The sequence below is a fragment of the Colias croceus genome, chromosome 21 (assembly GCF_905220415.1).
Source record: "Colias croceus chromosome 21, ilColCroc2.1".
Taxonomy (NCBI): domain Eukaryota; kingdom Metazoa; phylum Arthropoda; class Insecta; order Lepidoptera; family Pieridae; genus Colias; species Colias croceus.
Genome location: NC_059557.1, coordinates 433,003 through 445,289, shown reverse-complemented (window position 1 = coordinate 445,289; position 12,287 = coordinate 433,003). Strand labels below are relative to the sequence as shown.

The window sequence follows — 12,287 nt, the reverse complement described above, 5'->3', positions numbered from 1 at the left end:
TCTTAAAATTACTATATCCTAAGGGCCGATTTTTCAAACCTTGGATAAAACTTACCCGTCCAATAAAGTATTACTCGATAATATTAAAATGTCACGTATAAACTATCAAATACTGACAATTAGAATACATTTCATAAATGGTAGTTTAATACGTTATTCTATGAATAAGCTTTAGGTAACTAAGGATTGAAAAATCAGCCCTAAAAGAATTTTCTTTTTACTGAAGAAAAGAAATAAATAATTTCCACAAAAAAAATTTGCCTTTATGCTCTTTACTCAAGAGTGCATATTCAATATAACATACATATATAACTTAGTTATATATTATTTAGAATCATCTTTATACTATATAAGAAATCTACAGAAATAGTAACATTTAAGATGACATTTTATCTCTAGAACTTATGACCTAAATAAATAGTTAAATTGGTTTAGCAAGTAAATTTGCTAAAGCAGTATAGTTACTGCCCCTAAATAGATACTTTTTAAAAAAGAAACAAAAATGGTCGCATTTCGTGAAATGGCCATCCACGTTTGGTCAGATCGACGATTTGGCCAAATGTGGATGACCAAATCGTGAAACGTTGACGATTTAACGATCTGGCCAAACTAAATTGGCCATTTCATGAAATTCGCAAATCTACGATATGGCCACGACATATATACTATATAGTATGTCATGATGTGTATGTCATTCTGACTGTACTCAATTTAATTAAGTGATACTTTAAATAAAAATATGGTGGTATTATAACTTTAGATTTGCAGCATTATTTAACCAGTATTTTAGAAATTAAAGACTTTAAAATGAATTTAAATATATGTTATCTTTAACAAATTTAACATATGAATTACGCGTATTAATTATACATAATATATAGTCTTTTATTTCTAAATATAATACAGTGTTTTATCGCAGTTAAGTTATCTAAGTAAGTATCTTAGTTTGTAGAAACATAAACTTATAAATTTTCAAATAAAAAAAATCAACATAAACAGAACTTTGCAAATGGCAGAAATAACTACGAGTGTAGAACTTATAAATTTTCAAATAAAAAAAAATCAACATAAACAGAACTTTGCAAATGGCAGAAATAACTACGAGTATAGAAATTTCAACTAAGGTATACATAAAGAAAAAAAAATTTTAATCTATATCCCCCCCCCTTCATATACAACCCCCCCTTTACAGCAGCGACTTGTACTGCACTAGATAGTGTTCCTCTTCAGATAAAGTGCTTGTGAGATAATCGTCATCTTCCTGATGGATGCTCTGACGGAGACGACGCACCGCCATGTCGCGGGCTTTCTTTCTGTTGGGATACAAATTTTATTTGAATAAATAAATATAAAAATAAAATATAAATATTATAGGACAATTTTCACACACGGCACGATCTGATCATCCATAATAAGCTTTCGCTTGTTTTATGGAAACCGGATGGCTAATAAACATACAAATATAATTTAGGGTGTCCCAATAAGAACGCAAGATTTAAATTTGACGTAAAACGCAGATATTATGAAAAAAATTGTGAAAACTTTATTATATCATAAAGAAGACAAGATGAGGTTATGTTTGGAACAACACATCAGGTAATGGCCGCCGCGGCTTTACTGGCATACGCGATCTTTTCATGAAATTTTCAATGAACGTTTTACATAAATGCTGTGGTATTTTACTAATACAGCGTCCAATTTCATCTTTTAAGGCTTGAGTCGTCGTCGGCTTAATCGCATAAACCATCGATTTCAAAAAACCCCTAAATCGCATGATCTAGGTGGCCAATTATGGTCCCCAAAGCGTGAAATAACACGACCGAGAAATGACTGATACAGCAATTGTATTGTTTCTCTGGATGTATGACATGTGGCGCCGTCTTGTTGAAACCACATCCCCTCCAGCATGTAAGACGCAAATCTTTCGTCAAAATTCGCTGCATAGTGGATTCGGAAATACTAATTTTTGGAGCTCGGTGTTGAATTGAGATGGATGGAGTTTGAGCGATATCATCACGTACAGCTGCGATATTTTCGGTTGATCGACCATGGTCGAAGGCGCATTGTTGTCTTTACATCACTAACAGACCCAGTTTCAGCAAATTTTTCCATTAATCTCTTTACTGATCGCAATTTCTTTGATCGCAATTTCTTAGATCGCACTATTTTGGTAAAACAAATTTTACAATGAGAATGCGTTGATCCTTCGTTTAGCGTTCCATTTTTACTAACCTTATACCTTCTACTAAGAAAAAATAACACTTGTTGATATGTCAAACAATGACACTTCGAATGGCGCCAAATTGAAATCTTGCGTTCTTGTTGGGACACCCTATAGATAACTAACAGGGGACACCCTATAGATAACACCAGAGACACCTTTTCTTTGCTATAAACCTCACGGAGCCCGAGACCTTTCCAACTAATGGAAATCGATTCGTGCATTCTGGAGTTATAGCGTCAGGAAGGAAAACTCGACTTATTTTTATATAGTAGATTAACACCCAGACACAGAGCAAACATCAATGATCATCACACAAATATTTGTCCCGGGTGGGAATCGAACCCACGACCTCTGGCTTGGAAGTCAGGGCCACTACCAACCAAGCTAACCGGTCAGTCGATTGCTGACTATGATTAAAGTTCAGTAGACACCGAGTCCATTAACACAAGGGGGATCTAGTTCAGCTTGGGTCATGTATTGAGATTGTAACTAAACAGTTTTGTAAAATGTCATTTTCAAATCGTTACTGGAATGTTACACACGGTGTATAAGATTATAAGTGGATTGTTACACACGGTGTATAAGGTTATAAGTGGACTGTTACACACGGTGTACAAGATTATAAGTGGATTGTTACACACGGTGTATAAGGTTATAAGTGGACTGTTACACACGGTGTACAAGATTATAAGTCAATTGTTACACACGGTGTACAAGGTTATAAGTGGACTGTTACACACGGTGTACAAGATTATAAGTGGATTGTTACACACGGTGTATAAGGTTATAAGTGGACTGTTACACACGGTGTACAAGATTATAAGTGGACTGTTACACAGGGAGGTATGTTAGGAAATTCTATTTTTTGTTGTATGGGTATCGGGGAAGGGTTAATTTTTTGAGTTCTAATTCAAAACCCAATATTGTGTGAATTCAATGTCAATATAAAAACTAGGAGCAGATACACGTTAGGAAAGTTGTATGTTACTATTAAAATAGTTTAAATTCAAATAAAGTCTTAATTGATTTATAATATGGCACACGTGTTGAGAAGATTCTTAAACATTTTTTTTTCAACTTTTTTTTACAAAAATATACATATTTGCATATTATGTTGAAACGCTTACTTCCTTAACCTCTCCTCTTTCTTCTGCCGCTTGCGGTTGACGCCAGAGCTGGTCGAAGGGTTCGGGGGATCAACTGGAAACACAATTATTGCTTAAATACATCTGTTACTTATTAACATACGTTACGATATGGGTGAATAAAGTTGCATTGATACCAATTTTTATTAATCTATACTAATATTATAAAGCTGAATAGTTTGTTTGTTTGAACGCGCTAATCGGGAACTACTGGTACGATTTGAAAAATTATTTCGGTGTTAGATAGCTCATTTAGCTCAGCTATACTATATAATCACGCTACGACCAACGGGAGAGGAGTCACGAGGGTGAAACCGCGCGGGGCAGCTAGTGAATACTATACGTCAAGTAGTTATTGAAATAAATCCCAACAAATGATGAAATAAACTTCTTTCGTTTCTCGTCATAATAATTAGAAGACAAATAAATATATTCTAAATACTCAGTTATTATTATAGATTATAAACATAAAAAGTTAAAACTGTATCTTGGAAATCAGTGTATTCCCTATAATTATAACAAATTAACAATATTGAAATTCTTGTAGACATTAGAACAACTGAATTAATATCTACCTTCCATATTACAAGCGGCGGCGGGGTTCAAAGGCATAAGTATGTCGAGTGCAGCGCGCACATCGTTGCCTGTAGAATGTAGAGCACTTAGCGCTTGCTCTAGCGTGAAGCCCATTGATTGTAGCTGCAATATTATATTATATCATATTACAGTAAGAAGGGTTATAATGTTACTAATAAGTCCAAACTAATATTATAAATGTGAAAGTAACTCTGTCTGTCTGCCTGTTACTCAATCACGCCTAAACTACTGAACCAATTCGCATGAAATTTGGTATGGAGATATTTTGATACCCGAGAAAAGACATAGGCTACCTTTTATTGCGAAATATGTACCACGGGCGAAGCCGGGGCGGACCACTAATGTCATATAAACGGAGAAACAATAGTATATATTATAAAAACAATGAAATAATGTAAGAGCATTCCAAATTATCACCAAAAGATTGTGTGCTAGGCGTTAAAATTATAACTAAAATGTTACACACGGTATGATGTAAGATTATAAGTGTAATGTTACAAATGGAATATAAAATTATAAGTGGATTGTTACACACAGTATGTATGAATGTATTTTAATGTATGTTACCTCATCAACCAGAGCTTGATCAATATTCAACGACGCATAAGATGGCGTCGCATCATCCATGTCACTGTCATCCAACTGAAAAGTAATTCGTAATTAATAATAGATAATAAGGTATGAATTAATATTATTTGATATAATAATTATTTATATTATTCAGTACATTACAACTTTATCATCTTTTTATAGAAAGCTAAGCAGTCGTACAAAAACTTTCGCATTTATGAGATTCCAAATCAAATTTATTATTATATTATTAAGTAAATGGCGTTTCACAAAAAGTCTACTCGAATAAATTGATTTTTAAGTGAAACTTCTTTAGCCGCGTTTCGAGTAAAATTTCAAGGTCACGTCATGGCAATACCGTCACGTCATGGACGACGATGATTTTGGTATCTTTGAATCTTGCCCAAGTAATTTCACTTCTGACACTTGTGCTCGGCACACACACTCTTTTTTAATATATACTTTGTATTGTTTTATATTATTTATTTATTTTAAACAATTATATTATGACTAAGATCCATTAATGTTAGTACGTGACTTTGTATGTTATACTTTGTGTGTTATACTTTGTGTGTTATACTTTGTATGTTATACTTTGTATGGTTATACTTTGTATTGTTGACTTTGGTTCCTGTTCTGTTCTCGTTCCCGTGGACTCACCAGCTCAGGCTGCTCCTGTATGACGCGCACAGCATCAGCGACGCTGTTGTTGGCGTTGCGCAGCGCCAGCACGGCCAGCTCGCGCGGGAAGCCCATCGCCTGCAGGCTCTCCACCAGCCGCTTGCTTACGGGGCTGCCGTCCGCGCACACGCCGAGCAGGCGCTGCTCCCTGGAATTAAAAAAAAATATAGTATTTTTAATTTTACAGATTTTTTTTAGATACAAAAATCAATCACGATTATAAATTCGATAATCGCTCCATCTCTACAAAGATCCGTCAAAAATTGAGAAAGAAAGAAAAGAACATTTTTTTCTTAATTATTTAAATACAGTTAGCAAATACGGTGTCTTCTAAAAGACTGTATAAAATTCTGCTGTTGGACTGAAGGCTCCAAATATACGCGTGTGTATGTATATTTGGAGTATCGCCACGTGTGTACATGTGCTTTGTGTGCGCGTGTGTTGATCACTAACCGTTCTTTGTGTATCACTATGTTTATGTATATGTTTGTGTGCGATCGCAGCGATCATCGCACATGTGTATGTATAAACACCTCTCCTCCCTATGCTGTATCCTAGCTCTATCCCTCTGCGCACGTGCGTAATCAAGATGCGCCTGCGCACGCGGCAGGTCTCCGGCGCAGGCCCGCAGCGCACTGCACGCTTGGCCACGTGACCAGCCTAGCTCCATTAGTGTTTGAACTGATGCGTCGTCCACCTGCAATTAAACAAAGATATATAGATCCGGCTCGAAGGACCAGTATACTCATTAGGTCATCAATATATGAATAAAAATAAATTGCATGATTGCATAATTATTTTCACAAAGTAATGACTGAGTGAAAATAATAAATACGGAACATAAAAATATAAATATACGGAAGATGAAAATGGAGGATTGTCGCGTAAGAACCACAGGACAGTTTTTTTGCATTTCATGATATACGCAGTTAGTTACATATTTTGTAAAATTAAATTTTTGTAACAATGACATGATTTAAAAGAGCAACTACGGAGTTTCTTGCCGGTTCTTCTCCATAGAAGCTATAGCATAGCTTTTCGAATCGGTGGTAAATGTTAAAAATATTATGTAATGAGTAATGATGATTCAAAAGTAGAAGAAATATAATTGAATAAATATTTTTGAGTTTGAGTGTGCTCGGCACACGTATCAGAAGTGAAACTTCTTTGACAAGATAACAAAATCGTCACCTTACTCCATGATGTGACGGTATTGCCATGACGCGACCTTGCAATTTTACTCTCAACACGCTTAAAGAAGTTTCACTTCAAAAATACTCACTCGCAAGTCGGTGAGTTCCTTCTCCGCTTTGAGGAGCAGTTCAGCGGCGCGATCTCTCTTGTTCTGGTGATACGCCACAATGCCTTGCAGAAGATATAGACGCATGAACAAGACACGCTCATTTGCTGAAAATAATATTATATTATTACTTTTTAGACAGGGAATATGTCCTTCATAAAGTACCTGAATGCTTTCAATCATTCATAAACAAACAGAGCTTTGAGCTTCTGTAAATTTTACTTTAATACATGCATATAAATTTGTTTTATTTTTGTCTAAATCAAGCAGATAGCTTCAAAGCACAGACAATGAAAAATTAACTCTGGATTTTTTTTGTAAATATATCTTATATCTTTGAATTACTCAATATTCTACTCAATATTTAAGGTAACTAAATTCAAACTTCCATTAAAAATTCCCTGCATCTAAATGAGATGATACAATTATTTTGTATCTCACCATCAGTCCCCTTCAACTCGATAAGTCTCCGATGATCCTCTCCATATGTAGCCTTGAAAGACACTTCAGCTTTGGCCAGGCGTTCTGCTGCATCATTGGCTGCTTGCAGGCTCTGCAGACAGAGGTAGCACCACGCTATGTCCAGCTGGAGGACTGCGTAATTGTCCACCGTGTTCAGAATTTGCGCACGGCACTCGCTAAAAAGAAATATGTTGATATGTAATAAATAGGAAACTTTATTTAAAGAAAATTATTTTTTAAAAATCTATTTCAAAGGAGTAACATTCGCCGAACAAAGCTGGAAACACACACATTACAAAATTTCACTCATAAAGTATTAAAATATTCGAACTGCAAAATTTCGCACAGCACAATGTCTGAGTATAACGGTTGTATGATAAAGGATATACAGTTAACACTTTTCCTCTTATTTCTTTATACTTGAAATTTGACATTTTATAAAATAATTAAGTATATATACCATTGCTTTGCTTTACATAAATAAAAAAAATGCAAAAGATCTATTCAATTGAGAATTAAATTATAATACCACAGCTGCCGATCAGCTTCCAGGAGCAACACCAAAGCCAGAGAATAGTCTCGCTTCTTGATACAAGTGCGGCCTCTCTCGTGCAGCGCCAGGCCCACAAAGAGAGACCTACGTTCTGACTTTGGTAGATCTATCGACTTTCCCGTTTGGTCTTCTAGCTGTTGAGCAAAAGAAATAATAGATTTGTGGAGGAAGGAAGGTGGAATTCCTCCATAGAAAAACGGAGGATCCTCGACCAGTCTACTTGACTGGAACAATGTAGGAATGTTCTATTCTGTATCGAAAACATTTCGCTTGCGCGATTAAGAGCGACATGTCGCTACAGATTAGAAATTTGTTACCTTATTATTATTAAAGGACGGGCTATCGAGTCATTATTCAGTCAATATAACTGTTTTCTTTTTTTTTTAATTCCTCTAGGATATTTGTTTTGATAAATAAAAAATATGTTTTAAACATTTTACTGCGTAAAACAACAATGCTCTTTTGAAACATCAACTTTATCAATTGCAATGATATAAGTTCGGACCTGAAAGCTTTGTGAAATAGTAGGAAATAAAAACACTATAAATGTTCATAAAATACTTAAAACTTACATTCATATATTCATCCTCCTCGATGAGCTCATCCATACACTCCGACAGAAGTGTGGCGTCTTCCAAAGTGCCCTTCACCTGCATGTACATATCATCTTCTTTTTTTGCTTCCTCGGGGGTTTCTGTAATACACAACAAGTTTTATTATGAGAAGTAAAAGAAGGGAAGGAAAAGCGCTTTTGTGTGATTTCCTAGCTGATCGTAGGCTGTGTAATTCTCTATTGTACATACTTTTAAATGTTTTAATAAATATTTTTTTTCTATGTACTTTTAAACATTTTAATAAATAGGTAGTTACATAGATAAGCAATAAGTTTAATTAAACTAAAATTTACAAATTTTCTAAAACAAGCGCTTTGTATGAATAACTTTATGAAGAGTTTTATTCACTTTAAACTTTGTTGATAAAAGACATAAACACACTAGCTGTTGCGTGCGGTTTCACCCGCGTGGCTCGGCTCCTGTTGGTCTAACACCGAAAGAATTTTTCAAATCGGACCAGTAGTTACCGAGATTAGCACGTTCAAACAAACAAACAAACTCTTCAGCTTTATAATATTAGTGTTAATATTAGTATGTACACTTGTTACGATAAATTCCAACAAATATACAAGTTGATTGTATTAAAAATATTCATTATTTCTTACCTGTCATTATCAACGCCATCAGTTGTATCCCATTCTTGACGCCTTGTTCTTCTAAACGTAAGTCAGGTTTGATTAGCTTGCCGTTGAATATTAATTTCAATCTGCAATAAAAGCAATGTGATGCATTGCTGTCTTGCAAACAAAGAGTGCTTTATATCAAACTTTTAGTTGAGTTCAACTTTAGCAATGATGCAATAGCACACTCATCAAGATGATTATTTTAAAAATCATTTAAAATTATATGAAAATGCTTATTAAACTTAGAAAATTGTTCAAAAGTAAAAATGTATATGCTAAGGAACAACTGTAAAGGGAATAAGCATTTTTTATTTTATCCAAGGCAAACAATGCGGAGCTGAGAGCGAGCTACCATTATGGAACAATACTGTACTTTGCAGGTTCGATGCCCAGGACTGCAGCAACAGTATCCACCAGCTCCGATCCCATCACATCGAGCTTCTTCATCACTTTAATCGTTCCCTTGTCACCCTTTCCCGTTGCTTTAACCCTAAGGGTAGCACAGCCAGTCTCCTTGTACTCCTCATTAGCTTTGGACCTCTCTACCGAGTGCTGTTGTAACTCTAGGAGCCCTTCACGGATGATACTCTCGTCCAATGATAGTTCAGAAGCCAGTTTGCTGGATAGCTCCTAAAATTTTCATATAAGAATAAAAATTTTAAGCAACTGAAAATCAATGTTATTCAATGCTGCTATTGAGCAGCATTGAATAACATTGATTTATTTCTCGTTTTATTTTTTTAATTGATCTGATAATCATATGTAAATTGGAAACAATAGAAAGAAAGCTACAGACCTGAAAGCTTTGTGAAATTTCTCCATTAACAGAAGTGTACGGCGGCTCCCAAAGCTTGATTTTGCCATCGTTTAGTTTAGCCCGCAGCTTAATCAACAAATCCTCGTGCTCCAGATTAGCTTCCATGGTAGTCTTATTCAGGTCTTTGAAAGATATAATTGCAGGAGATGAGTTGCAAATTATCAAAATATTATTTTTCTGTTCACAACCAGGGGGGGGACACTTAGAACAAACTGACATTTATTAAAGAAAGCCACGCGATCTATACTTTGGCGAGTAAAAACTTATTTAAATAAGTTTATATTAAATCCCCAAAAGATGGCATCGCACTTTCCGAAGTTTTTGCAAAGTGAATAAAGATATTTAAATAAATGGAAATTATTCTTTAAACATTGTTTTATTTTAATAGATCGAATGCATGTCTTACTTTTTTTCAAATTCCAATAAATAATTTTGCGATTTCAATCGCTTCATATGGTATCAAATTAATAAACTTGCAACATCTTCTGAAAGCTTCTCAGTGTTGTCCTATATGAAATCAATGCAGTAAAATAAGGCAAATGAAAACCTTTCTTTATTCAAAGTTTAAATGAATTAGAACAATAATCTCAGATTTTTAATTCAGTACCTATCTTATCTAGAACTATAATTATTCAGGAAAATATTTTACATAAAAAAATAGTGCGTCTAACTAAATAAAATACTGAAAACGTCTTATTTAATTTACATGAAAAGTGTTAAATATGATTTATTAATTGGTAACATTGACTAACTTTTTTTTTGTAATTTGTATTTGATAATTCTGTCATAAAATGGCGGCGACTATACGTGAACGGTGAAGTTTATTTACGTTAAAATTACTTAATTAGTTCATTTTGTTGATAATCGTGTGAAGTTTATAGTTCTCGTGAAAGTGTGGTGAAAGTGCGTTGAATCGAGCCCTACGTTCAGGCTTTCAAAACGTTTTACTGAAAATTATGTGCACGGACAGTTTTGTTTTAGATAAGTACTTAAAAATATGTAATATTACAATATGTGAAAGCATTTAAAAAATAAAGAACTAATTTCTTTTATTGTCGTTTTCTTCATTATCCTTAGTAAGTACTTCAATTTGTTTTAAGAAATTTGACTGAATTATACCTATTTAGCACTTCCAAATATCTCATTTTTAAAGACTCCGTATTTATATTCATATAATGAAACTAATATAAATACTAATTATATAAGCTAATTATCTTGTAATTATTACAACTGAAAAGTTTTTTTTTAAATCACCTAAATCTTTAAAAACCATCCATTTTGTAATCATTTAGATCTTAGTCTTATTTCTAAAATGTTGAAAATAAATGATAATAAATCAGTTGTAGGTATTCTCTGAAACAATATCGCTCTCCTATTTCAATAACGACGCAAATATAATATGTGAGCATTTATTCCAGGCACATTATTTTTGCCTGAAATGATTATTCAAATTAAATTGCGTCGTTATTTATAGAAGAGTAGTGATAAAAAAAATATACCTACTACCTATGTATATTAACGTATATATGTATGTAGGTATATGGAATTAGTTCTAACCCCAAAATCCAGAGGGCTCATTGTCGCCAGTCAAAGTCAAATAGGTTGGCCTTCATATGCTTCAAGAGGGCTCTCTATGCCCTATTATACATTATACTACAACAAATCAATAAATTTCGGCTTATTTCTGCCAATGTCACTGTCAAGTGTCAGGAAGTCAGATACTTTTTTTTCTTTGATATGTGGCAATGGGCAATGTCTTTTTGCCAGTGTCAATTTGAAAAATAAAACGGGTGCACACTGTAAAATATTATCTCACTTTTCTGCACTTTCCTAAACTCAAAAATATAATTTTTACTGTGTTCTTACTAGAAATAGTTCTTATATATAAATATTTCGATTCGATTCAACAATCTATAACTAATAAATGAGCCTTTTTCAATAATTCTATAAAAAAAGATTATTGCAACAATGGCTCCCTTTATTTTATAATATTTTTATTAAGAACTAGCGGTCCACCCCGGCTTCGCCCGTGGTACATTTTTACGTTTTCTCTCCATAAGAACCATCCTCGTACTTCAAGAAATGTAATAAAAAAAGAATTAACGAAATCGGTTCAGTTGTCCTCGAGTTATGCGCTTACCAACACATTTTGCGATTAATTTTGCGATTTATTTTTTGAAGATATAGCGTACACAATTCTTCTTGAGGCTGTTTGTTATATTTATAATAAAGCCTGCAATTACATTTTATGCCTGAACATTACTTTGGTTACAGCCTTTATATAATTTTTTTTTAAATTGTAGCTAACGGAAATAAGTCTTTAGATACAGTCTTACTCGCCGCAAATGGTAAATTGTATGGTCTACTAACATAAAAGAGATGTTTTGCAAAACGAGTAGTAGCGTTGTGTGAGAAATTATTTAAAATTATTAAGTCTAGTGATAATTAATGTAAATGAGATATTCTAAAGGTGGGTTCCCACGGCCTGATTTCTTCACAGATCCAACCGCGCCAGAGCAGACCACAGGCCGTGGGTATCGGCGCATCCGATAATGCCTGTCGATACCCACGGCTTGTGGTCTGGTCTGGCGCGGTCGGATCTGTGAAGAAATCAAGCCGTGGGAATCCACCTTAGGGCTGTTATTGGCTAAATTCTAAGGCAAGATTAGGTACCTACAGTCACACATAGCCCTCTAGGTCC

General features: G+C 34.2%; 1 protein-coding gene across 1 annotated transcript; it reads right to left on the bottom strand.

Moving 5' to 3' along the window:
• Nucleotides 1-1,157: 1,157 nt before the first annotated feature.
• On the bottom strand, nt 1,158-9,768 carry LOC123701442 (NEDD8 ultimate buster 1-like). Its single transcript, XM_045648922.1, has 13 exons — nt 9,566-9,768; nt 9,143-9,399; nt 8,752-8,852; nt 8,105-8,226; nt 7,509-7,666; nt 6,959-7,155; nt 6,500-6,624; nt 5,751-5,914; nt 5,197-5,365; nt 4,534-4,608; nt 3,945-4,068; nt 3,352-3,424; nt 1,158-1,313 (listed from the first exon to the last, which is right to left on the bottom strand). Exons 1-13 carry the CDS (start codon nt 9,689-9,691, stop codon nt 1,187-1,189), a joined length of 1,818 nt encoding a protein of 605 aa, XP_045504878.1. The 5' UTR covers nt 9,692-9,768; the 3' UTR covers nt 1,158-1,186.
• Between the last annotated feature and the right edge of the window lie 2,519 nt (nt 9,769-12,287).